We start from the raw sequence: 27,073 nt of genomic DNA, 5'->3' as shown, positions 1-27,073 counted from the left end.
ATAAAGTGTTCAGCAAAAATATTCTCAAAGGCTGCTGCAAGTGTAAGGTATAGTGAATGCATGTTATATATATATATATATATACACACACAAGAATTACTAAATGGCATTAGCATTACATAGGTGCAGACCACATTAAAAAGTTGATGTAATCAGTACATACCCATCAAATTTATTAAAAAAAAAAACACTTTCTTTTTTTAATTTCAATCTCAACTAAAAACTGTGAACACAACACTATTATCCTCAGCCATGAGGAAAATGGTCCAACCACTGAAGCAACACTGTTATTCACGACAAATATTCCAATTGGAAACTAAATTTTAGTAAGATGGATTCATGGGGCACGTAAATTTGGGACCCCTTGTACTGGCCAATTTGGCATTATGATGATTTATAAGCAATTCTACTTTCAACTTGCATTTGAGAAGGAAATGGTATATTTTGTCATATGATTGAGAGTATTTAGACTTTTAAGGATTTTGATCATTATCTGTGGGGCCCCTGAGTTTATATTATATTTATGAACATTGCCTTTGAAGCAGAATTGTGTTTTTGAAACAGATTTATATGTGTAAAAAAATAGAGATGAAGGGGAAAAAAATAGAGGGAGAGTATTAGACAAACAAGGAAAAGAACTTATTATATCTCTGATTGCTATTTAAGGCAAAGGACAGCCACATGACAATAAATAAATAATCATGTTCACAAATGACATTTAATCAATCACTCAGAAATATGGACCCCAAAGGATAATACTAAAATCTTGATTGTCCTCCACTGATGAACTTTAGAAATGGAACTATAATTAACCCCATCACAATTAACAAGAAAAATCATTTAATTCAACCCAAAAACTTCTCATGTTCTCTGGTAGAACCGTACATAAGCAAAAAAATAATTCAATATTTGGAGACAAGAGAAAGAGATGTTATGGAGGACTCTCCATCCACCATGAAGTAGGATAAGCTTCGAAAAGGAATCAAACCCTCATGCAATCATAAACAGAGTTTGAATAAGTTTGTTAAAAAGTTGATTGCCACAATTTAAGCATGCAAATTCCCAAAGGCAAAGCATGATATAACAGAGCAAGGTACATATAATAATCATAAGTCATTACTAGATAAATAATTAATGATACAATATAGATAAATAATTAATGGTTTTGCTTGTCTTTTAGTGTATTTTTTAAAAAGTTGAGATGGTTTGAAATTTTAATAGTTAGTTGATAATATTTAATAAAATTGGTTGATTGCAGTGTTGTACTATGCTTAGTGTCATTTTTTACAAACAATTTTATGTATGAATTCAATTATAAATGATTTTTAAGATTTAAAAAACTATTGAGTTCCTTTTTCATAGATAATTACATTGTTAATACTAAATGGATGTTATTAGGACTTTTATAATGATTTTTTTTTCTATATTTCACCCCCCCTAACTTGAACTCCTAGCTCCATCCCTGCGTCCAATAATCCATTTTGATGTGCATGACACCTGGGTGCATGGTGTAAGGGATCAAGAATTGAAATCTTATATTGGATTCAAACAAATATCTTAATTAAAGACCCTTTCACAAGAATTTTCAAGATGTGCACTCTAAAGCATTTGTGTTTTGCCTTTTGTGCTAGTGAAAGTGAACAAGGGATAAGTCATGCCAACTTCGTATTCTTGATTTCATCACTGATTAAATTACTCCAACAAAAGGATCAAAGCAAAAATGTTTCCCATTTGACATACGCCCTATAAACACATGAATCTTCTTTACAGACTTGTGCGTATATTCCTTGTCACTTGCAACCAAGATGGAGATTCAGACTCATTGGGCAAGTTACTCTCAAATCCTTGCCAATGTTCTTTTCATTTCTGGAGCACTCACAGCAGTGTCACTGGCTTCAATCTTTCTGCCACAATTTCTTGGCTGGTTATTTCTCATCATGTGGGCTTTTTTGCCTGTTATTATTGCAAGCCATTTTCCTATGTTTACATACAGGTGGATTTTCCTAATAAGAATTATGGATGCAACAAGCATCAACGTGATCATTTCTAGGAAAGAAGCAGACTACTTAACACACTCATCCAAAAGCAAAAGCAAAGCATATGACAAATACCTTCATCATTTTACCTAGGTTGATTGGCCAATTATAAGACTGCAATAAGTATTGATAATCCTTCCATAAAGCTTTGGGATGCCTCAAACAAGAGGTATTTTTTTATAACATGAGCTGCCAAACCAAATGGTGCAGCATCAGCTACCACACCAGAGCAACTCAGCTGCCACATAGTGCAGCAACTAATGCACAATTTTATTTCCCATTTGGATGCTCCATTTTATTTCCCATTATGCAAAATGCAAAATCAGAATGCAAAATTAGTATTTGTTGTGAGCAGATTAAGCACATGTGTAAATATGCAGAACTAGAATGCAAAATTCGAACAGAACAAAACAGAAAAAAGAATGAAAAAACAGCAAACAGCAAAAAGAACTAGAATAGAACAGAATTCAACACAGAAAAAATTAGAACAAAACAGAAATATGAATAGAATTCAGAATTAGATCAAAACAGAACAGAAAACATAACAGAATTCAGAATTACAGCAGAATAGAATGAAAAAACAGCAAACAACAAACAAAACAAAACAAAACAGAACAGAATTAGGATAGAATTCAACACAGCCAGATAAATAGAAGTATATGATTGAAAACAGACTAAAAACATGAAAACACATACCTTTTGGTGGCCATGGGAATCCATGCTTCGGGTCTTTAATAGCTTATTCAAACACCTTTGAGTTGTGGACACTTCCCTCCCAACCAAAGTGGACATATGTAAACTTCATATCATGGTCGCATGCGCATATAACGTTGGTTGTAATAGCGCTCTTGCAACTCCTGTGAGGCTGAGTTTTCTCACTTAGAGGCTAAGCACTAATATGCGTTCCATCAATAACTCCACTTCTTTACATTGAAGAGAGCCAATTATTTGTAAACAACGTCTCTATATGTGAATGAAGGAATACAAAATAGTAATATGTGCGAACATTTTCATTGAAAGAACTTGTATTATGAAATGATTTACCTTAAACCAAGGGTAGTATTTGTTGTTCGACTGCATATGCTCTAGAAGGCCTACCGCATTCGGATCGAGCTTGATTAAATGTTGGTCATATCTGTGGACAGCCCACAACACCTTACGAAACTTGCGACTGATAGTTTCAATTGAATGTTGGAATCTGTCCCCCACAGGTCACATCCGAGTATTATGGCCGACAATGCACAAGAATATGGCAACGGACTCCTGCACGTCCACACAACCCTTCCCTTCCTTCAAGTACCCATGCTGTTTCAAATCATCCACCAAATGATAGAACAAGTCCAATGTCATGTGGAACATGTCATGACAATTGGTAGGATTGTCATCCCTTACTTCAGTCATGTAATCTTTCCCACTCAAAATGCTAGTATGCAGTGGGCGCTTGTCATAATGCCGCTGGAAATAAGCCACCATCTCGCCAACAAGTGGAAATACAATCCAAAACTCTTCCTCCTCGCTATTATAGTTTGAATCTGTGTCTGCACTAATGTTCATGTCATCATCACAGTCATTGACATCTATGTCATGATCACAGTCACTGACATCCATATCATCACCACATCTAGAACTCTCCATGTCATCATCGTCAGAGCCAAAGTAAGCCTCGTCAAAATCGAAGGTCCAGAAAGGATCATTTGAGGAGACCATTCTACCCTATACCCTACAAAAATCAAATCATTAGTACCAATTCATTACAATATGTAAACTGACAAAAGGAATAATAAGTGGTATCGAAGATGCTACAATAATGTTAGCACAACTCTCCTTATAATGCAAGTACTAAAAAACAATTACCATAGAAATGATACAATACTAAAAAAAGCACCAAGTACATAAGAGTAATTACCAAACCCACATACTAATTTAAATTGCATCAAGTAGAGATCACCAAGTGAGAAAGCTCACATACTAACATATGCTAATTATGTTAAATCCACATGCATAGTTCACAACAATTACCATTACAACAAAAATAGCTTTAAGTAAAAGTGTTCAGCAAAACAAGGCAAATATAACCAAAAGTCCAAGATCGTCTACGCACACACATAAAGTCCTTAAAAGCTACAACTAAGTGATTCACATCCGAATCACAATAATCAACATAAACTGAAATAAGAAGTCTCCATTAATTTTATGGGCCGTGAGCATAGCACTCCATCCACCTTCTTCTCCTATATTCTGGCATGCCCATGAACACCACCCATCTCTCTTTTTTTTGGAGAACCTCGGAGATGTTAATATAGGTGTCATCATGAAGATCATTGTACTGGTTCAGCATCTCTAAAGCCCTCCCAAGGGAGGAAGGATTGCCACCACTAGCAGATTGTGCAACATGGTCGGAGTTACCCATAGACTTGCTTTTTTTTTTGTTAAAACGTTCCCTTGCCAACACAGTGTACTCTTGAAGAGCAATGGTCATGTCACTAGCCCTATCCGCTTTCTTGGCAACCTTCTTTCCCTTGCCAATAGGCTCTTCAATGGGACATTTATCCGCACGTTGGGTTTGCTCCGTAGCAAAGGGATCATCTTGGGTTATGCCCTCCATGTCAAGATTGTAGCAATCATTAGCACCCAACTGGGTACGACGAGTCTCATTGGCAATTTCCTCCTCTAGAGCATGCTCTTCATCACTATTTAGGGCTAGTGTGTTTAATGAAATTTGAAAGGCACCGGTTATAGCATTAGGAGCAAACAGCTGCCATAGTTTGTCATAGTTAGGACATCCACTCTTTCGTAATGCATTTGCTTTATGATCAACTTGAAATGATAAGATGTACATCAAAATCATACTAATACAAAATAGAAAATTAAGAATATTTTACCAAGGAATTAGGGTAGTAAATCTAACATACCGCAACCACATGCGCCTACACCTCCTCAAAAGCAATAACTGTTTAGGTTGTCTTATCCCACCCCAACCTAGTATGGCTCAAAAGCTGGCTCCACTTTCTCTGCTTTTGCCTAAGCCTATTATGCCTCTAAGTCACTTGCTTAGGGCGAAAACTCTTCCCCATTTGCTCATTTAGGGCATTCGTAATTGATAGCCAAGTTGTAACCTTAAAAATACGATATTCCATATTCTCCTTTTGTTGTTCATCCACCATAATATCAATGAAGATTTTTTCAATGTGGGGAGGCCACATTGGCTCCTCAACATTTTGAGATTCTTGTGCCATCTAATAAAAATATCCCAACACAATTGCAGAGATGTTAATATATATATATATATATATATAATATATAGTTCTATGAATTGACCACTTCATTTCTATTGGAAGAGGAACCCATTGCTACTGCAATAAGTTTTGGCAAAAATAGCATTTCTAATATGCACTACAGAAAACCAATATATCACCAAAAGCAAAAAAAGGAACGAATGGGGCATCAAATATATATTTTCCTGATATCCTCAAGTATACAGATACATTCCCATCTAATCCTACTAACAAATAAGAACTTTTACAGAAGCAGCACAGTTTGCAAATTTTCAATAATTTAAAGCTACATATTAGATATCTAAAAAATTACAACTCTATGACAAACCCTAGCAATCAGAGTTCTCTGCAGCAGTCAATTTAAACCTAATAAAAGGAGAGAGCTACATCAGGGAGGAGGAATTCTTGTTTCCTCTTAGATAGGCTAAATCCACTAAATAATAATAGAAGAAAAATAAATAAATAAAAAAAGAAAAGAAAAAGAGATAAGTTCCCTTCAATTTTTGAGAGTGAAGATAATCAGGGGGTTTTAATTTTATTTTTTTTGTTTAACATTTTTTTAAGTTTTCCCTATCAGACCCGTTCCCATGTTCAAGTAGTGAACTCTTTTGACTTCTAGATTGGGGTACTTGTTATTGGTGTGTTCAAGGTTTGATATCTTATTTGTTGTAGATGATGAAAGAATCTCTAAAGGCAGGAAAATAAATTAAACAAATGACAGTTTGATATAAACAAATGGCAATTTCAGTCATCAATTAAACAAATGGGTCACATAAATTTCATACCACAAGAAATATCCACTTCAATAAAACACAAATAATGAAAAGAAAGACCCAGGTACAGATCAATAAAACAGAAATTATAATAAGAAAGAAAGATCGAAGATAAGTCCATGGAGAAAAACCCACTTCAACACACTTACCAATACCCGTGGGCAAAAATCAATAAAACAGAAATTATACCACAATACCCAAATCATACAATGGTCATTGACAACGGAGAGGGAGATAGAGATATACACCGCACCTGGGAGAAGATCACAGACCTGCCTTCAAATGGTTTTTGCAACGGACAGAGAAATGACTTCAAACCCACTTCAGTTCAGACCCAGGTGTAGAGAAATGACTTCAAACCCACTTCGTGCTTCGGTTTAGATCGTTGGAGGTCAAGATTTGATGGAGTAATGAAATGTGAGAGAAAACGGAGAGAGGGAAGTGAAAAAGGGGGGGAAATTTTGGCTAAAATTTTTTGAGGGAAGTGAGAAAGAGAAATGGTCTTCGCCTTGAATTTGCAATGGTAATATCAAACAGCTCTGAGCTGACATGACAACACAGAAGCTGTGGGCTCCACAGAGGTCGAAAATTTACGTTGGTGCCCCTGAGTTATGTATTTCAGTTTTTGAAAACATCGGTTTCTTGTTTTGTGTTTCCATCACTCAAAAATCAAAAGTGATGGAAACACAATGTGAAAATCAAGGCAAACAAAAAAATTTGTATGGGTCCCATGTGTTTTGAGAACTCAATTATGAGTTTTGAGTGATACAATCCAAAAATGCTTTAAACCAAACAGGTCATAATAATCTATAAAAGGGATACACGAATCACTAAAGATTGTGAGTAGCTGAATAGTAATTGCTTTAATAAAATCATATATGACAAAAAATATATATAGATAATTTTTTTTAAATCTAGGTAATAAATATATAAAAAGTCATTTGAAAAATGGATAAAAAGTATGCTACACGAACCATTAGGGATTATGAGTAGCCGAATAGTAATTGCTTTAATAAAATCTTATATTACCCCAAAAAAAAGAGTATATATAATTTTTTTTAAATCTAGGTAATAAATATATAAAAAGGTATTTGAAATGAAAAAAAATAAAAGTTGAAATACTTTAATAAAAAATAAAAAATAAAAAGGAATAAGAAACACCAAAACATGTCCAAAATCCAAACATAACCCTATCTCATATGCTCAAAATCTAAAGCCCAAAAATTTTCTAATGGCCATTATGATTGCGAAGCCTAGTTTATTAGTTACAAATTTCGGCCTGCATATCTGAAAGATCAGAAGCCCAATACTGTTCTTAAGCCCAAAATCTCGCCGACCACACATTAGGGTTTCCTCTGTACTCCCTATAAATACTCTCAACGCCTCTAACCTCAAAGAACCTCTCTAGAAAATTGCTTTCTCGGCAGCCTTGTCTGGACAACTAGGGTTTTGAAGCGAACTTAGCCACCGCATCACCATCACCATGAGAGCCAAGGTATGCTCGATCTCATTGAAACACACGCCCTTTCTTTTCTGAACCTTGTTATTCTTTTGTGAAATTTAGCGATTAATTCTTCAAACATCTATTTGATTTTTTTGCTTTTTTTGTTTTTGTTTTTGATTTTTTTCAGTGGAAGAAGAAGCGTATGAGGAGGTTGAAGAGGAAGCGCCGAAAGATGAGACAGAGATCCAAGTAGATTTATTATTATCATTATTATTATTAAGTCGGTGTCGTTTTGTTTTCTAATCGGATGTTGATTAGAGTCGTTAGTGTCTTTTTGTTTTCCTATGTTTGGATAAATTTCTAAGAAATGGATTTTTGTACTGTTTAATGAGATTTTTCGTATTTAACTTTTAATGTTTTTATATGGTTATAGTTATGTGGAAACTTGTCCTTTTATATTTGAATGTCGTTTTGATTAGATATTCCAAGTTTATTTATATCCCTGAAAATTACAAATTGGTTAATTCCAGCTATACCGGTTGTTAATTTTGTGTTCAAAATGTCTTATTTGTGCTATTGAAAGGAATGTATGTTGGAGTTTGCCCATGTAATTTGAGTTCTTACCATGGGCTTATAATAAGTTATATTATACATTGAATTTCCTAGTTATTAGTCAATCTAAGGAATAGATAGACTGATATATTTTTTCCCTGACATTTAGATAATGGTTTGGCATGTGATCTGTAGCAAAGATACATAGTCGATAGTTGGGATGTGTTAAGGCCATTGGATTTAGCTCGCAACTTATTACTTGTACGTCATTAGATATACAGGGTTTGTGATGTTCTTGAATGATTGATTTCTTTTTGATAACCTTGATGATTGTTTCAATAGTGAATGCCTAGGCATGGCTCTATTTAGTTTAGTTAATGAGCATTGATTTTTCTCTCCTGCTTAAGATATCTCATATGAGTATAATCTTCAGCTCATCAAGAGCCTTGTAACTCAATTGAGTTGGCACATTCTGTTTGTACTTTAGGTTTCTCATTTAAAATAAAATAAATAAAAAATTTAGTATACAAGTTTTATCCATAGTATTATTTTCATTTTATTGATATTTATAAACTTCATTTGACAGTTGGTAGCGTTTCTCAAAAAAAAAAAAAGAGACGGTAACTTATCATTGCTGCTTCTTGAATGGGGTGGACATGGTTGGTCTTATATAAAGGTGTAATATACAGATGAATGTAGTTCATACCTTAGTCCACTTTGGCCTTTGATTTAGATTTTGAGAATTTTGCTCCCATGTTGGACTTTTCATAAATATTGATTTCCTTTTGAAATCAATTTGTTTACATAATTCCATTCTCGCTTTAGGATGGGATTCTGTGTATCCCAAATATAGTTTGAGATCAATTTGTTTGCATAATGCCATTGTGGCTGCTGGCTGGTCATGTATCATGGCTTTTGGCTGGTTCTGTATCATGGCCTATTTTGTTTCATACGTTTCCAAACAACATCATCGTTAATTTGCAGATTCTTGTGTGAGCTCAGAGTTAAACAATAATTGATGCGTTTCATGCTTCAAATAAGTGGTGCATGTTTGCCATATAACAGAGTTTGTAAATTATCTCTGGGAGGTATTACTATTTACCAATTGAATTTTTTTATTTTAGAATAAAAATAAATGAAAACTAAAGTACTAAACAAAACAGGGCACATTTTTTGAGATTTTTTTTTAGGACAAATTACAATTTACTCACATATGGCTTGGTTTAAATTTATGTTGTCTACTTGTGGATTGAAATTTGACACACTCTACTCCTAAGGTTGGTTTGGTTTTGTCAAGTTTCTGTAACTCACCTCTGATTTTTCCATTAGAAAACAACTTTTAACACCAAAACATAATATAAAACGGATCAAGAAGGTTAGGGTTTGAAAATCATTTCTTGCTCCAAAAATCTCATCCAAGGTATCCATGGTTGAAGCTTCTTAGACCTCGACTATTTTTGTTTGCTGCTACTCTGTTCACCATTACCATAGGTTTTCTCAGGCCTTCGCAGCAACTATATGGCAGATCTGAGGAGGAGGTTGGGGTTCGTGTTCGATTTGGTTCTTGGGGTTCATTAATGGTGGGTTTGGGTGAGCATTTTTGACTAAAGGGATGGTCTGGGGTAGTGTGGAGTAATTCTCTTCGGCCTATTAAATTTCTTCAGTCTTGGTTTAGACTCAATTGGTGATTGGGTTAATTCTTGTTGTTACCGAACAATTTCATGGCCACTCCAAAAGACTTTAGGGACTACTGTCCTCTCCATGGATCCTTGCAAGCTGTTCCACTCCATCAATATAGTTAAACTACTCCACAAGCGAGCATTGTCTTCCTTGGTATCAAGTTCTTGTAAACGTGTTCATTGGACCCAGCCCCCACGTGGTTAAGTGAAATTAAATTTTGGTGCCAAATTTTCTTCTAATTGTGTTTCTACAGCGAGATTTGGAAAACTATTAGTGGGGGAAATCATTGGCTTGGTCAAAGACAGAAACTCCTGGGGAAGCTTTGTGGGCTAAAGTTAAGGAAATGTTGTTTGCAATGAAGAAGCTTATGTTTGATGTCACACTAACTTTTTGATTTGTTTTATATTATGTTTTGGGGTTAAAAGTTGTTTTCTAACGAAAAAGTCATAGATGAGTAAAATGTTAAAATTCAAACCACAAATATGCAACTTAAGTTTCGAACAAATCACAAGTGGGTAAGTTGTAATTTGTCAATTTCTTTATTTAAGTTTTTCCACTTCAACAAAGTTTGCATTTATATCAAAGTATTAGTTCATTAGATTAACAAGTAGAGTAAATGTATTTAATTATTTATAGTTATGCATTAATTATTTATGTGGGGCCCAATAACTAACGGGCCAGACCCATTTATCCGTGGGGAATCCAAAGGTCCAAGCCGAGGAGGGCTATGGCCCAAACCCGATAAAATAAAGCACAAGAGAGCCTTGGGATACCGCCGAGGACAGTTCAGTCCTCAGCAGAACCCAAAATCCCACCAGACCGAGGGACAAAAACGGTAGAGGACGGAGCTTGAAAGAAAATCCCAAAATATCCAGGGAAAGCTGCCCTCGCTGCCATTCAATGCTCTGCACCTGACAGAGTCACATTCTTTGGCTTTTACAACCACCTCCAACGACTTTGAATATGGACTGATGGGACAAGTATCAGTTTTGGAAAATTTAAACCTACACGTGGATAAAGGACAGTGGACACAGACTGGTATAGAAGGAAAGGTAAGTAATCTATAGAGGAGGCTGGGAAAAATGGCCAAAAACCAAAGCCTCCCAGCCCACCTCTAGGAGTAAGGCTCCAGGGGTGAAGAAAACTTTACCATGTGTGAACACCACGGAAAACCCACCGCCTGGTAACCAAGGCCTAGCCTTTCAAACCCACGCTCTACAAATGATATTGTTTGGGCCTTTCTATGTGCGAACCCAAACTGTTACGATTCGTTACAAAATCGTGTCCTTACAATTGGCGCCGTCTGTGGGAAAGGCTTGTGTGTTGGCATAGACGGTAGGTTGAGAGAGTTCTTTTGCCATTTTTAACAACTGGTTATAGAGTTTTAGTGTAAAGTTCCGCTAAGGTCTATGCTTCTTGTCTAAGGGCTACGCTTAGTAGCGTTAATCGTACGAACAATTCTAGGGGCTTGGCCGAGGATCTAACTCCCCTAAAGCCAAGGTCCAACGCAAAAAGAAAACTAGGTTTTGGACAGAACCAAGGCATTGCATGGTCCTCGGACTCAAGCCTATGGGGAAACCAACTACTTGGATGAGGAAAACTAGGTTTTGGACAGAATCAAGGCATTGCATGGTCCTCAGACTCAAGCCTATAGGGAAACCAACTACTTGGATGAGGAAAACTAGGTTTTGGACAGAATCAAGGCATTGCATGGTCCTCGGACTCAAGCCTATGGGGAAACCAACTACTTGGATGAGGAAAACTAGGTTTTGGACAGAACCAAGCATGCATGGTCCGGACTCAAGCCTATGGAAACCAACTACTCACCACGTGGATGAGGAACTAGGTTTGACAAAACCAAGGCATTGCATGGTCCTCGGGATCAAGCCTATGGGTGAACCAACTACTTGGATGAGGAAAACTAGTTTGGACAGGAACCAAGGCATTGCCATGGTCCTGACTCAAAGCCTATGGGGAAACCAAACTACTTGGATGAGAAAACTAGTTTTGGAGCAGAACCAAGGATGCATGGTCCTCGGACTCAACCTATAGGGTACCCCAACTACTTGTGATGAGGAAACTAGGTTTTGGACAGAACCAAGGCATTGCATAGTCCTCGGACTCAAGCCTATGGGGAAACCAACTACCTGGATGAGAAAACTAGTTTTTGGACAGAACCAAGGCATTGCATGGTCCTCGGACTCAAGCCTATGGGGAAACCAACTACTTGGATGAGGAAAACTAAGTTTTGGACAGAACCAAGGCATTGCATGGTCCTCAGACTCAAGCCTATGGGGAAACCAACTACCTGGATGAGGAAAACTAGGTTTTGACAGAACCAAGGCATTGCATGGTCTCGACTCAAAGCCTATGGGGAACCCAAACTACTTGGATGAGGAAAACTAGGTTTTGGACAAACCAAAAAGGCATTGCATGGTCCTCGGATCAAGCCTATTGGGGAAACCAACTACTTGGATGAGGAAAACTAGGTTTGACAGAACCAAACATGCATGTCCTTGGACTCAAGCCTATTAGGAAACCAACTTACTGGATGAGAGAAAACTAGGTGTGGACAGGAACCAAGGCATCCAGGTCCTCGGACTCAAGCCTATGGGGAAACCAACTACTTGGATGAGGAAAACTAGGTTTTGGATAGAACCAAGGCATTGCATGGTCCTTGAACTCAAGCCTATGGGGAAACCAACTACTTGGATGAGGAAAACTAGGTTTTGGACAGAACCAAGGCATTGCATGATCCTCGGACTCAAGCCTATGGGGAAACCAACTACCTGGATGAGGAAAAACTAGTTTTTGGACAGAACCAAGGCATTGCATGGTTCTCGGACTCAAGCCTATGGGGAAACCAACTACTTGAATGAGAAAAGGATTGAGTTTTGTAAGGTGGGCTACTTAATAGCAATTCTAAGTTATTCAATCCTCGGCGCAAATGCTGTAAAAGGTCAATGCCAATAGGAGTGTTAAGAAGATGGTGAAACGCGCTATTATTCAGTAGCCTAGGGGGGCTGTTTATTTTGCGGGTGGTGCGTCCTCGGATGGTTACTTCCTACACCGCATCGAGCATTGAGCTGTCATCTCGGCTAGTTTTGAGGTAAGTATCGTTTTTTACAGGTCGGCATTGTTGTGCCAAACAACTCTATTAAAGTTATGATGATATCTTTTTCTTAGCAAGCATTTTGGCCGTAGATGTCATTAATTCAAATACTACATTATTGTGCTGAATAACACTTGCAAATTCGTAATAACACCCTTATCTTTGATGAAGGACTAGGGCCTCAAGTATTGTACTCTAAGGTCGGCGGTATTGTGCCAGGCCGATATAGTAAGCTCATCATAATGTCCTTTCTTTTCCTTCCCAATGGTAGTTTCAGCCTTAAGTGCCATTTGTTCGATTCAGTATTATTAAGCTGGATTGTTTTTATAAACACAGAACAAGATCTTTTTATTAACTGGGACTTTGGTCCTAGACATCGATCACGGTTTAAAAATAAAAAGAATTCACAAGATTGTGTGTCTACACATTGCGCTATTACTTCGAAAAGATAAAGGTAGAATATGTGAAGTAAAGTAATAACAATTTGTATTAATATAAAGATGTATTACAATGTACAAAGAGGGGCTTAAACAAGCCTATACAAAAGGTAGATTGCCAAAACAATAATAATAAAAAAAAAGCAGTACAATAAATAAACAGCTAGACATCTTTTTAAACTCGTCTCCGAAATCCTTCCAAAACTCTGTCTCAGTGGAGCCCATATCGAGAGAAGGACCTTCTTCAGAAGAAGATGGAAGAGATGGAGGAGATGAATAGATGGAGGACATGAGTAAAGAAGATGGAGGAGATGAATGATAAGAATGAGGAGAAGAAGAGAGAAGAGATGAAAAGGAAGAAAGAGAGGCGAAAGGAAGCACCAGTGAACAAAGAGAGGAAGAAGCAGGGGCACTTAGTCCCTGCCTCAGTCCTGACTCCTAACACACTGGTGCCATGTTAGATATGCTCGTGAGAGGCCGGTTGGTACTGATAATGGATGTCCTCGACTCAATCACGCCGAAAGGTGGACGTGATGAACCCCTACTTCGGATTTTGGCTGAAAGGAAAGTGAGACAAATCTTGAGTCTCCGCCATCCTTGCCCTGACCGAGCCATTTCGAGCTTTATTAAAACATGGTGTTTTTGAGAGGGGTACAGTTCCTTCATTGTCTACTACTATGGTAAAGGTATTACAACTTAAGGAATAACCAAAGGATAAAATTAAAACTCTGAGAAGAGTCTAAGGGTTTCAGATTTTGGGGGGGGGGGGGGGGGGGGGGGGGGGGGGGGGTTAAAGTGGTTCGGGTGTGAGTGAAACAACTCTTGCCTCTTCTTTTTATTTGAGGGGTTACACGGAGGGCACTTAATACGTTCAGATCTCCAAGGAAATCTGCAAACAAGAATGCGCCCGTTCCGTTTCCCTACGCCATCAATAACCGTTAAAATCTGGAAGATCTCGTAAAGGGAAACTATTAAAGACACGCTTTGAATAGTCAAACGGCATGAGCGCGTCTTGAATGAATTAGGGGGAACGTCTCGTAGACCGGTTCGTCTCCTGGGTAGGTAGAAAACCGCCAACATCGATGAAAGGCAGAATTAATTGAGCCATAACAAAAGCTCGGTATTACCAAAACCCTCCTTTCCAACCAGGAAGTCAGATAGCAGGGTTTTGAGGGGCTATTGTGGAGCCCAATAACTTACGGGACAGGCCCATTTATCCGTGGGGAATCCAAAGGTCCAAGCCGAGGAGGGCTATGGCCCAAACCCGATAAAATAAAGCACAAGATAGCCTTGAGATACCGCCGAGGACAGTTCAGTCCTCGGCAGAACCCAAAATCCCACCAGACCGAGGGACAAAAACGGTAGAGGACGAAGCTTGAAAGAAAATCCCAAAATATCCAGGGAAAGCTGCCCTCGCTGCCATTCAATGCTCTGCACCTGACAAAGCCGCATTCTTTGGCTTTTACAACCACCTCCAACGACTTTAAGTATGGACTGATGGGACAAGTATCAGTTTTGGAAAGTTTAAACCTACACGTGGATAAAGGACAGTGGACACAGGCTGGTATAAAAGGAAAGGTAAATAATCTATAGAGGAGGCTGGGAAAAATGGCCAAAAACCAGAGCCTCCCAGCCCACCTCTAGGAGTAAGGCTCCAGGGGTGAAGAAAATTTTACCATGTGTGAACACCACGGAAAACCCACCGCCTGGTGACCAAGGCCTAGCCTTTCAAACCCACGCTCTACAAATGATATTGTTTGGGCCTTTCTATGTGCGAACCCAAACTGTTACGGTTCGTTACGAAATCGTGTCCTTACAATTTATATTTGAGAAATTTATATGAATATTTTTATAAAATTTATATAAGAAATTATTTTAATTTGAGATTCCTAATAGAATAAATACATTTATTTTGTTATATTAAGTGGTGCATTAATTTTTTAAATGTATGAAATTTTAATGTCATTTTTCTAAGATTTATATGAGAAATAATTAATTAGAAATATGGTATTCTTACTCAAATTTAATTACTTTTGCAAAAGTTGAAACAAGTCCAATAAAATAAAAAATTAGTACACTATCAAGAACAAAAAGAAAGCTATAAGTGATCGAAAAGTAAAAGCCCAATCCCACTAAGAACAGTGGTACCTTGTCCTTCAAACCAAGTTCAAACAATAGAATTTTTTGTAGAGAGTGAAAAAATACTACAAGTGCAATTCTAAGCTAAGTTCAAGTCTAAGGTCGAAGAGCCTAGAATAACAGATAAGTGTTATTTAAGTAGTAATTGAGAATAATGTTCTCCTTGGGCAAGTCTGAGGATTAGTCTCTTATATATATTTTGTTCAAGTTTTACACCAGATATTACACTGTTCACTTCCTCAATGTTCTATTTCTAAAAAAATGTTCATCCTTCTTTTCTAGGAGATTCCCTTCCTTTTATATCCCCCTTCCTTGCATCCTAATCCTCCACTTGTATACCTTCAGGCATTCCTCAGGATACTTGTTCCATCAAAACTCTGCTAAAGGTGGTAGAAAGGGCTGCTAGCTGTGAAATTATTGATCAGGAGTTATTTCCACATTAATGCGATAAGGTTGGTGTAGGACATTCAATGCGGAGGTGGGAAGTACCCTTCCTTCCACCATCCTTGCCCTCGTCGCTATCTCTTCTCCTTTCCCTGGAACTTCACAAGACACCAATTGTCCTGATTCTATTTCCATCCTCGAGTGGGTGAAATCCTCGAAGCTTATTTACCCCTTTGGGCTTGGACTACGCAAATTATTCCTCAATTTGATCCTCCTGGTCCTCCGACACCCCCCCCCCCCCCCAATTGAAGGATAAAAAAAAAAAGCAATTGAAGGATATTTGAATTTTGAATTTATCAAATCAACATTTGCTTCTTTTTTCTTTTTTTTTGAAAATGATATATGCATTTTTAAGTAGGCAAAAAATTTGCCTGTCTATATCGTGCAATTTTAAAAATATATATAGTATGATCAGATCACTTTACTACTTTAATTGTCTTTTTATTTTGTATATAAAATAAAACACGGAAGATTATATTTTTTTATAAAAAAAAATTATTAAAATATTGAAGGAAACTAATAACAAAATGCACTACACATTCGGCAGGAACTGAGCTAGTAAGATCTTCTAGAAAACCATCATACCAAGGATACCTATCCATCCATTAATAGAATGGATAATGCTGTTCTTCACTCTTTATAGCCCGTATGCAAACAAATGCTTGGGCATGGCTCTATTCGAGATTTTTTGTGCCAACTTTAATTATTTTTGGTTGGTGGTTAGCTCTGCATTTGGGGTTTTCATTAGCTTCATTGAACATATGTTTCTTTCTAATACGTGTAAAGAGAATTTTGCTCAAACAAGAACCTTTACTAGACTTTTCATAAACAAGAAGTATAAATTAAATTGCTCTATTCAAACACTTACATTTATAGGATTTCTTAATATTTCAGACTTTAGTATAGGATTCTGTATCCCGAATCATGTTTGAGATAAATTTGATTCTGTATGCCGAATCCAGTTTGAGATAAATTCGTTTGCATACTGCCACTCTCTTGCTTGTTCTGTACCATGACCAATGAAGTTTCATTCATTTCCAAATAACAATCTCATTAATTTGCAAATTCTTGTGTGACCTCTAAGTTAAACATCAATGGATGTGATCCTTGGAGCTTACTATTTAGCCAAAACGAAGATTTTTAGCAATAGCTAATAGCTAGTTATTTATTGATAAGTGCTAGCATTAAAGCCAACACCATCCTCTTCTAGAACACCATTGTACCAAAGACACTTACCCATCTGTTAATGGATTAGTGGATAATGTCGTTCTTCACTATTTATAGCTAGTAATGGAGAGAGAAATTACACAGTAATATATGTCTAGTTTAGCAAATTTCCAGAATTTGTTTAACTTGTTTAAGTGTGTCACTTTTATAACACACAATCTCTCGAAAATGATATTTTTGTCGAGTCGTAGTCCCTTTTGCATGCTCCTCGTGCGTCTAGTTTAGCAAATTTCTAGAGTACTTGTTTAACTTGTTTAAGTTTGTCACCTTTTTAACACACAATTTCTCAGAAATGATATTTTTACCGAGTCATAGTCTCTTTTGCTTACACCTCAAGTTTGTCGTAGCTTGTGGTTTAATAATATTGACTCACTTGCAATGTAACTAGTTTACATAACATTCAATGTAACAGAATCTACCTATAACTAGTAGTGCATAACAAGATCTACTTGTTACTAGTAATGCAAACAAGTTAACCATATTCCTATTTGTAGTAACCAAAAGTCTTGTACTTTAATAAGCTTAAGCTCTCTCCAGGGTACTAATATAATTATTTAGGATTTAAATCCTCCCACTTGACCTCATCTTAGCGTTAAGTGCTCCTTGCATTGTTTACCGGTTTACCGGTCCAACTAGTTACTTTATAAAGTATGTTAGTCTTCTAATTAAGAAAGACACATTATTAACAATCACGGTAATTAAAGGCAAACTGAGTGAGACAGAGCGCCACTAAGACACCTTTAGTGAGGTGCTCACTACGAGGGCGTTTGGATTGCGCTGAAAGTGGCCGAATGCATTGTTGCGTTTTTCAGCTTTTTTTTTTTTTTCTCTTTCAGCCGCACTATTTGATCAAGTCAACTGTGAACAGTGCATTCATGCACTGTTCATGGACCCACAAATTCCACTTTTCAGTAACTTTTTCATCAAAAATTGTCCCATGATACTATTCACATATTTAAAAATTATTTTGTTATAATGTTTTCAGTTTTAGTTTTCAGTTTTAGCAAAAATAAGCTCAATCCAAACAGACCCTATCTCTCTAATAACAATTATAAATGGTACCCAAGTTTTGTTCTACATCCAGAATTGGGTATTATAAGTAAATTAATAAAAATATCACAGAAATTCAAGATATTTTGAGTCCAAAAGACCCCACCTTTGGGAATTCTGATCCATTTTTATCTTCAGGATAAAACAAAATAAAGGAAATCTGAAAACAAACATGATCTTAACTAATAAAAGTAAAATACTAAAGCAAATGAATGAAAGAGACATTTAAAATTACTTAAATCATGCTTTGAAGTTCTCATTTCATATCCTAGGTTCCGATTCAAACACCAGCCAAACTGAAAATTCTTAGCAGAAAAAAACAAAAAAGAGAGAGAGAGCAATAGATTATTACTATAACTATGAACCCTTTTGGGCCGGTGGCCCACAATCAGGACCGTGTCCATTCTGGGACTGTAAACTATCCATGTACTTCCTGACCTCCGCCGCAATCATCTTCTGCATGATCGTCACCAAACACGTCTCTTCCTCTTCCTCTTCCTCTTCCTCGTTCTCTTCCTCATCCTCAACCGTCACTTTCATTTTCTCATCAACCGCAGGTAACGTTATCACACTCTCACCACCACCACCCGGTAGGGACAGCGTCAGCGAAGTCTGTGGCTCCACAACCAAATCACTATTCTCCTCTGCCGACCCACCCATTAAACGCTGCCGTTTAAGCCCCGAGTCCGACTCTGACGAGCCAGCATCCGAGCGCTTCACCGCCGAGTTAGACTCAGACGAAGCGGACTCCAACTCGGACCCATTGTTCCCGCCGCGACGACGTCGTAGAGTGGAGTTCCAGTGATTCTTGATCGCGTTGTCGGTTCGCCCAGGCAAGAGTCTCGCTATGGTGGCCCACCTGTTACCGTGGACCGCGTGGGCCTGGAATATGATAGCGTCCTCCGCAGGCGTAAAAGGACGGTGCTGCACCGAGGGACTCAGCTGATTACACCACCTTAAACGACACGACTTCCCCGACCGACCAGGAATTCCTTGGCTTATCAGAGACCAGTTACGAGGGCCATGTTGTTCCACTAGCTTCATCAACGTCGCATCCTCTTGTGGGGTCCACGATCCTTTGATCCTGTCACCACCACCATTCTCCATTTTCATCATCAAAATCTGATCTCTGCCCAAAAAAGAAAAAAAGAAAAAGAAAGGGGTTGTTGGTGTGAACCGGAAAACCGCTACTTGATATAACGAATATGTTTTTTATATATATGAAGTTAAAGTCTGTTTACTTTGCTCGCATTACAACCGAACCGCGTTAATGTGCATGGGGTTTGACACTTTTAGAGAGAGAAGTGGGGGTTATAACTTCCTCCACTTTTTTTTAACTGATTAAGATAACGGACTTTCCTAAGAAATCTATAAGTTTTTTTTTTGGGGGGGGCAGTTAGGTTAGGTCTCTCTCTTGTAGTGTTTATCTTACTTTTTTTTTTTTTTTTTTGAATAGGTGGTTTTGAAATTATGGAGGTGACGTAACGTGTAACGGGTATCCGTTTTTTCTTGGAGGTGAGAAAACGGAAGTGTATAGAGAGGGAGGGAGGAGAAGTGTCAAACAACTGAATACGGAGATTGCGGGGGGGATTAGGTAAGAGGAAGAGTGAGAGAGTGATAGTGTTATATTACATTGTAACGGCAATGCATATGATGATGATGATGATGCTGCTGTTGCAGTTAGAAAAGGAAGCAGAATTAGATGAGGTTTCCGGGTAGTGCGACATTGGAGATGTATACGGGCCAATAAATCTAGAGACACGCTTAATTTGCAACTCTAATTTTGTAACTTACTCTTTTTTAGTTAATTTTTATAACCTTCTGCTTTGTGTGACTGTAAGTGATAAACATTTTTTACTCACTACTAATTATATAGATTAATCACTTTTTCTTTCATAAAAAAGAGACTAATTATTTTTTATCAATCATTTACATTCCAATAAATTATGAGAATAGATAGGTAGTAGTATTGGTTTGTTTGGGGACAATAGAGTACTACTAAGCTTATTCTCTATCTTTTGTCGAAAAAGAAGAAGAAGCTTATTCTCTAGAATTACAAAATAACAAACCAACAAAAATTATGAAAATATATTGATGTATAGTAATATATATATATATATATATATATATTTTGGTAGAGGACAATAGAGTACTACTAAGGGTCCGTTTGGATACAGCTGAAAACTGAAAATTAAAAACTGAAACTGAAAAACACTGTAGCGAAATAATTTTTAAATGTGTGAATAGTATCGTGGGGCCCATTTTTAATGAAAAAGTTGCTGAAAAGTGAAATTTGTGGGTCCGTGAACAGTACACGATGTGCTGTGATTGGTCCAAAAAAATTTAAAAAGTCAAAGTTTGCGGCTACTGTTCATTGAACAGTGCATGAACAGTAGCCGCAACACCCAAAACGCGTGAAAAAAAAAAAAAAAAAAAAAAAGCAAACGCAATTTTTTTCAGTCGAATCCAAACGCTCTTTAAGTCTATTCTCTATCTAGACCTACAAAATAACAAATCAGCAAATCATGAAAATGGATGTACAGTAATATTGTTTTGATGAGTCTTTTGGCTGAATATTGCTAAATTTGAAGTTAATTTGTGTTATAGGTACTGTTTCAACTTATTTAGGAATCTGAGGAAAGAGAGTGAATTTCGGCAATACCATTGCCGAAATTCAACAAAAGTGGGAGAGAGAAATTTTTGATTTTCGGCAACACCATCACCGAAATAGGAGGGAAAATTTTTTATTTTTTTTCCCTCCTATTTCGGCAATGCCATTGCCACATTTCACTTTTTTTTTTTTTTTTTTTTTTAAGAAATGATATGTGCACACAATTTTTACAATATTTTTACAACATTTTTACAACAAATCACAGGTAATTAGTTATTATTAGTTAAAATTTGAATTTAACACTGAGATTACTTTTTTAATCCAACAAATATAACCTGCCACTTAAAATTTGTTGTAAAAATATTGTAAAAATTGTGTGCACATATCATTTCTTAAAAAAAAAAAAAAAAAAAAAAAAAAAAGTGAAATGTGGCAATGGCATTGCCGAAATAGGAGGGAAAAAAAATAAAAAATTTTCCCTCCTATTTCGGTGATGGTGTTGCCGAAAATCAAAAATTTCTCTCTCCCACTTTTGTTGAATTTCGGCAATGGTATTGCCGAAATTCACTCTCTTTCCTCAGATTCCTAAATAAGTTGAAACAATACCTATAACACAAATTAACTTCAAATTTAGCAATATTCAGCCAAAAGACTCTTGTTTTGATAGGAGCTAATAGAGCATGTGTAATTATTGGGTAGTTCGGAGCATTGCTTTTCCCGCTCATGTGAGCGATGGGCCTCATACTGGGTCCCATGGATAGGGCTCACCTCATGTGAGGGAACAATGCTACGAGACTACCCAATAAATTTCAATAGAGTATATGTTATTAATCCTATTCTCTTTCTAGAACTACAAAATAATCGTCGACATTATTTGTTATAATTTATACATAATAAAAGCGTCAATAGTAAGCACACATAAAAAAAAATAATAATAAAATAAAATAAATTTAATACTATTGAAATTACAACTTATAATTTTAACATGTTGTGAAAAATGTTGTAAATGTGTTTGTAAGCTTGACATTGAGCTGGGACAAATAAACTTGTAGAAGTAAGTAAAAAAAGAAACAAAAGAAACAAAAGGGAATTAGTTAAGTTTTGGTCCAACAGAGGCTTGATAATGTTTTATACTCATTGCTTTAGGCTATATAACAAATAATTTGCTTTTGAAGCTCAGAAATTCAGGCCGTCTTAGCAAATAGACTGCCATAGATGTTTTTTTTTTTTTGGTGGACGAGTCCACGATCCATCAAACTGCCATAGATGGTTTTTTTTTTTCTTTTTTTTTGAGAATAAAACTGCCATAGATGTTGAGAATTGAGATAGCAAGATTGGCATTAGGCATATTTATAAAAGGAACTGTCGCCGGGGCCTTGGAAATTTCTCAAGCTAGCCCACTCAAAACCAAATTCATTTCTTTCTTGTAAAGGCTCAAGAGACTGCTAAGTAAAATTGATAAGAGTCAATAACATATTTGTCATGGAGGAAGAGAAGGACTGCATGCATTGATTCGCTCGGTTATTTTTTTAAATACATACATAATAACTTATGAATACCACTTCATGTTCTTTTTTTTTTTCTTTTTTTTTTTATTTGAGTCACCACTTCATGTTCTTTATCATTAAGCTAAGACATCAATTAAATTTTAATATAGGTGGAGTTTGAATTTCAGAATTCAGATATCTTATTTGACGACAAAAAACTTTATCAATTGAATTGACTGAAACCCAATAATTATCTTAGTTGATACAAGTTTAGAGGGTTGCAAAATGACTCCGTATGCATGTTAATGTTTGATTAACTTTTTTTTGTTTTAAATTAAAATCTTATTTACTTATTGAAAGTAGACAAAAGTTTTTTTTTTTTTTTTGAAAGGGGGAAATTTCATTCAATTAAATAAGTGAAAGATCACGATACAAGGCATCCATTGCTGGTGGGGGAGATTCCTCCATCCAGTAAACATCCTCATCTAAATTATTTCTAGCATATTGGGCCAAAGCATGTGCTACTTGATTCCCACCCCTCCTAATACAGCAAACACTAACCCATTGCAAACTCCGCAGCAAATGTCGAATGTCATCCACCACATTGCCAAATGGAGAAGTGTTTTCCACAGAAGAAGAGATAGCATGAATAACATTGATGTTGTCCCCTTCAACTATAAACCTTGAAAATCCAACATCCACTGCAAATTCTATAGCTCTTCGGCACGCTAGAAGTTCTGCTTCATCACTTGTGCGCACCATCGGACCGGGAGCAGTCATAGCAGCCATAACCTCTCCTTTTTCATTTCGAATAATTGCACCATAGCCTGTTCTGCCTGAATCCGAAAACACAGCTGCATCAAAATTCAGTTTGAACTCTTCTGGTGGTGGTGGCTGCCATATATCTTCATTTGGTTGCTGTGATCGCTGTACATCCAGCCGGGTTTGTGCAATTTTGAACTCTGTGATATATTCCTCAGCCTGATTAGCCAAACTACTTGGAACCTTCAGTTTTCCTCCATGCAGCAAACAGTTACGTTGGTTCCAAATAATCCATGCTTGGGTCCAAAATAAGTGAAACTCATCTTGATTAAGACGCTCCAACAACTCCTCCATCAGGTGCATCATATCAGTCTGGCTGTGTCTAGCTTTCTGCAACTTTCGAGAACTTCCCGCCCAAATATCTTGGACTGCTGCACAATCCCAAAGGGCATGAATAGTGGACTCTGATTCCCTTGTGCAAACCGAGCATTTATCATCATCAAGGACCTTTCTTCTGGTCAGATTCACCGCAGTTGGGAGGATCTCATGGCACGCTCTCCATGCAAAAACTTTGATTTTGTTTGGAAGCCAAAGCTTCCATATTGCCGTCCAGATATTTTTTCCAGCACCCTCCCTTGAAGTTCCTTCCCGGTTAGCATCAGTTAAGAGTCTCCTCGCCACATGATAGGCGGACTTAACACTAAACAGACCCCTTGAATTATGCAGCCAAAAAACAGAGTCATGCACATTTCTTCGGCTCAAGGGAATTTAGCATATAGCTTTAGCTTCATCCGTATGAAATATGGCCTTGATATCCTCATATTTCCAAATGTTCAACTCTGGATTAATCAGATCTGCCACCATTAACTCACCCCAATTTCCTTGAATTGAATTAAGGACTTTATTTGTTGGGAAATTAGGCAGCCACCTATCCTTCACAGCATTGATGGAATGTCCATTCCCAACCCTCCAACAATATCCGACTTGAATAATTGGTTGTGCTGCCATCAAACTCCTCCACACAAATGAACAATTAGGGGATTCTTTAGCCTCTAGGAATGATGATCTTGGAAAATACCTTGCCTTAAAGCATCGATAAAGCAGCGAATCGTTGCCTTGAACCATCTTCCACCCTTGCTTGGCCAATAAAGCCAAATTAAAAGCTCTCAAATCTCGAAATCCCATTCCGCCCTCTTTCTTTGGAGCCGTTAGCTTATCCCAACTCTTCCAATGAATTTTTCGTTCATTGCCAACTTGACCCCACCAAAATCTAGCACACAACGCTTCTAATTCAGTGCACAATTTCGAAGGGATTTGAAATACACTCATAATATAAGTGGGTATGGACTGGGCCACAGCCTTGATGAGGATTTCCTTGCCAGCCCTAGACAACAACATGCCTTTCCATCCTTGGAGCTTCTTCCAAACTCTGTCCTTCAAGTATGAGAATGTGTTATACTTAGCTCGGCCAATCAAAGTTGATAGCCCCAAATAGTTTGCAAATCGATCCACCTCCTTTACTCCCAAAATCTCCAAAATCTAGCCCTTCTGCCTTTCTGAAGTATTGCTACTGAAATAGGCTGAAGACTTTTCCAAATTGATACTTTGCCCAGAAGCTCTTGCATACGTATGGAGGACTTCTGCTATGATTTCTCCTTCAACTCGAGTTGCCTGGCAAAATAGAAATGAATCATCTGCAAACATAAGCTTAGTAATTTTTGGTGCACCTCTACAAATTGAAACTCCTTTTATCCTCCCTTCTAATTCCGCTTTCTTTAACAAAGCAGTAAGGCCTTCAACACACAATAGAAATAAGTATGCTGATAATCGGATCTCCCTGACAAATACCTCTAGATGGCTGGATCATACCATAAGGTTTCCCATTAACCAGAATAGAGAAGGATGGTGTTGTAACACAGCTCATCACCCTCTCTATCCAAACATCTGGGAACCCCATTTTCTCCATAATACTTTGCAAGAAGTGCCATTCAACACGGTCATATGCCTTGCTGATATCAAGCTTCAATGCCACAGAGCCCTTTTTCCCCTTTTTTCTGGCATGCATTGTATGAAGTGTCTTATAGGCCACCAACCATTATCAGTGATCAGCAGTCCTGGTACAAAAGCACTTTGTGTGGATGATATGATCTGAGGCAGTACCTGTTTCAATCTATTTGCCAATACCTTGGAAATAATTTTGTAAATAACATTACATAAACTTATAGGTCTAAACTCAGACATTCTCTCCGGATTTTGTACTTTAGGAATAAGCACAATATTTGTATGATTAATATCAGGGAGCATGTTACCATTATTTAAAAAAATCCAAAACAGCTAAAACAACAGAATCACCCACAATATGCCAGTATTTTTGATAAAAAAGAGCGTTCATACCATCGGGTCCTGGAGCTTTTGTTGGTCCCATTTGAAACAAGGCCACCTGTACTTCTTCAGCAGTAAATTGAGTGGACAGAAATTCCCGCATGTCATCGGTCACCCTACTCTCCATAGCATCCAAACACTCCTCCATCTGATCACCAACACCCACCTGAAAAAGGTTATCAAAGGAATCTGATGCTACCTGAACCACCTCCTCCAAATTCTTCACCCACTGCCCCTGTGAATTCCAGATGCCTCTTATGTAATTTTTCCTTCTTCTTTGTGATGCTTTGGCATGAAAGAATTTCGTATTCCTATCGCCATGTTTCATCCAATTTATTCTAGATCGTTGGGCCCAGTATATTTCTTGTTTTTGTAGAAGTTCATCCAACTTTTTGCTCAAATTTAAATATTCAGCTTTGGAAGCTTCAGTAAGTTTGGCCTCATTCAACCTAACCAGCTGCTTCTGAGTTTCCTTGATGGCCACCGTATCCGGGTCAATTATTGATGAACCCCAGGCCATAAGATCCACCCCACAAGCCTTTATTTTTTCATGTACAGCAGCCAATCCATCCTTATCCATACCTGCATTCCCCCATGCCTCCTGAATAACATCTGCACATTCAGCCCGAAGCAACCATGACTCCTTAAACCTGAAACTTCTCCCCCAGTTCTGCCTTGGTTGTGAAAAGGATTGAATATGCAATAACAGGGGAAGGTGATCTGAAGCATGAGATGACAAGTGTACAACTCTACTCAACTGGAATCTGTCAATCCATTCTTTATTAGCAACCCCCCTATCAAGCCGAATCTTAGTATTAGCATCCCTAGGCCTCTTATTACTCCAAGTGTAGGGATAGCCCTTAAAACCAAGGTCTTACAGGTGACAATAGCTCAAAGCCTCCCTAAATGCTTCAATCTGTGAAAATTGCGCCTGTCTTGCACTTTTCTTCTCAGATGCATGTAAATAAGCATTGAAATCTCCAATCACCACCCATGGACCCACAACAAATGTTTGTAAATATTTTAACAGTCTCCATGAATCTTCCTTTTGCTGTGCATTCGGCCACCCATAAAACCCAGTCAAGTACTAGACAACACCATCATTTTCAGTTACTTTGGCTAAAACATGGTTAGCAGTGAAGTTAATAACCTCCAACCTTACATCATTCTTCCACAAAAAAGCCAATCCTCCCCCAGAATCCGGATGTCTAACTATAATCTTATTCTGAAACGGTAAGTTTCCATACAACTTTTTAAAGCTGTCCTTATCAAGTCTAGTCTCCATCAAGAAACATACTGTGGGAACTTGCTCCCTCACAATTTTGCGAAGGCTTCAACCTGTCCAAGGGTTCCCAAGCCCTTGGCAGTTCCAGCTTAACAGCCTCATTGCTCCAAGCAAGGGTGGCTTTCCACCCCCGCCGATCCATGGTCATTGCGTTCCTCATCTCTGTTCAATTTTCCTTTCTTACAGTTCAGCACATCAATCTGCCCTTCATATGCTTCCCGTGACTCTCTCTTTCCCAATCCAGGTAGCATACTAGCCTTGTTACAGCCACCTGACCCAAGGTCCATCCTATTTATACGAGTCCAAGTGCCTTTGGGCTTAACATTATTAGGCCCATTCATATCCGGATGTAAGATAGGTGTGTCTAGCCCCGGCCC

The 27,073-nt window shown here is 37.5% G+C and overlaps 1 protein-coding gene and 1 long non-coding RNA gene across 2 annotated transcripts; one reads left to right on the top strand and one right to left on the bottom strand.

Moving 5' to 3' along the window:
- Positions 1-7,467: 7,467 nt before the first annotated feature.
- On the top strand, positions 7,468-7,992 carry LOC115955031. The gene is made up of 2 exons (XR_004084010.1): positions 7,468-7,579; positions 7,716-7,992. It is a non-coding gene; the product is annotated as an uncharacterized LOC115955031 (long non-coding RNA).
- A 10,417-nt stretch (positions 7,993-18,409) lies between these two features.
- LOC115958331 (transcription factor MYB77-like) lies at positions 18,410-19,563 on the bottom strand. The gene has a single exon (XM_031076736.1). The coding sequence runs from the start codon at positions 19,283-19,285 to the stop codon at positions 18,527-18,529; it is 759 nt and encodes a 252-aa protein (XP_030932596.1). The 5' UTR covers positions 19,286-19,563; the 3' UTR covers positions 18,410-18,526.
- Between the last annotated feature and the right edge of the window lie 7,510 nt (positions 19,564-27,073).

Source organism: Quercus lobata, chromosome 8 (assembly GCF_001633185.2).
Source record: "Quercus lobata isolate SW786 chromosome 8, ValleyOak3.0 Primary Assembly, whole genome shotgun sequence".
Classification (NCBI taxonomy): domain Eukaryota; kingdom Viridiplantae; phylum Streptophyta; class Magnoliopsida; order Fagales; family Fagaceae; genus Quercus; species Quercus lobata.
The sequence above is the reverse complement of the archived record's forward strand: the minus strand, read 5'-3'. Positions and strand labels throughout refer to the sequence as shown.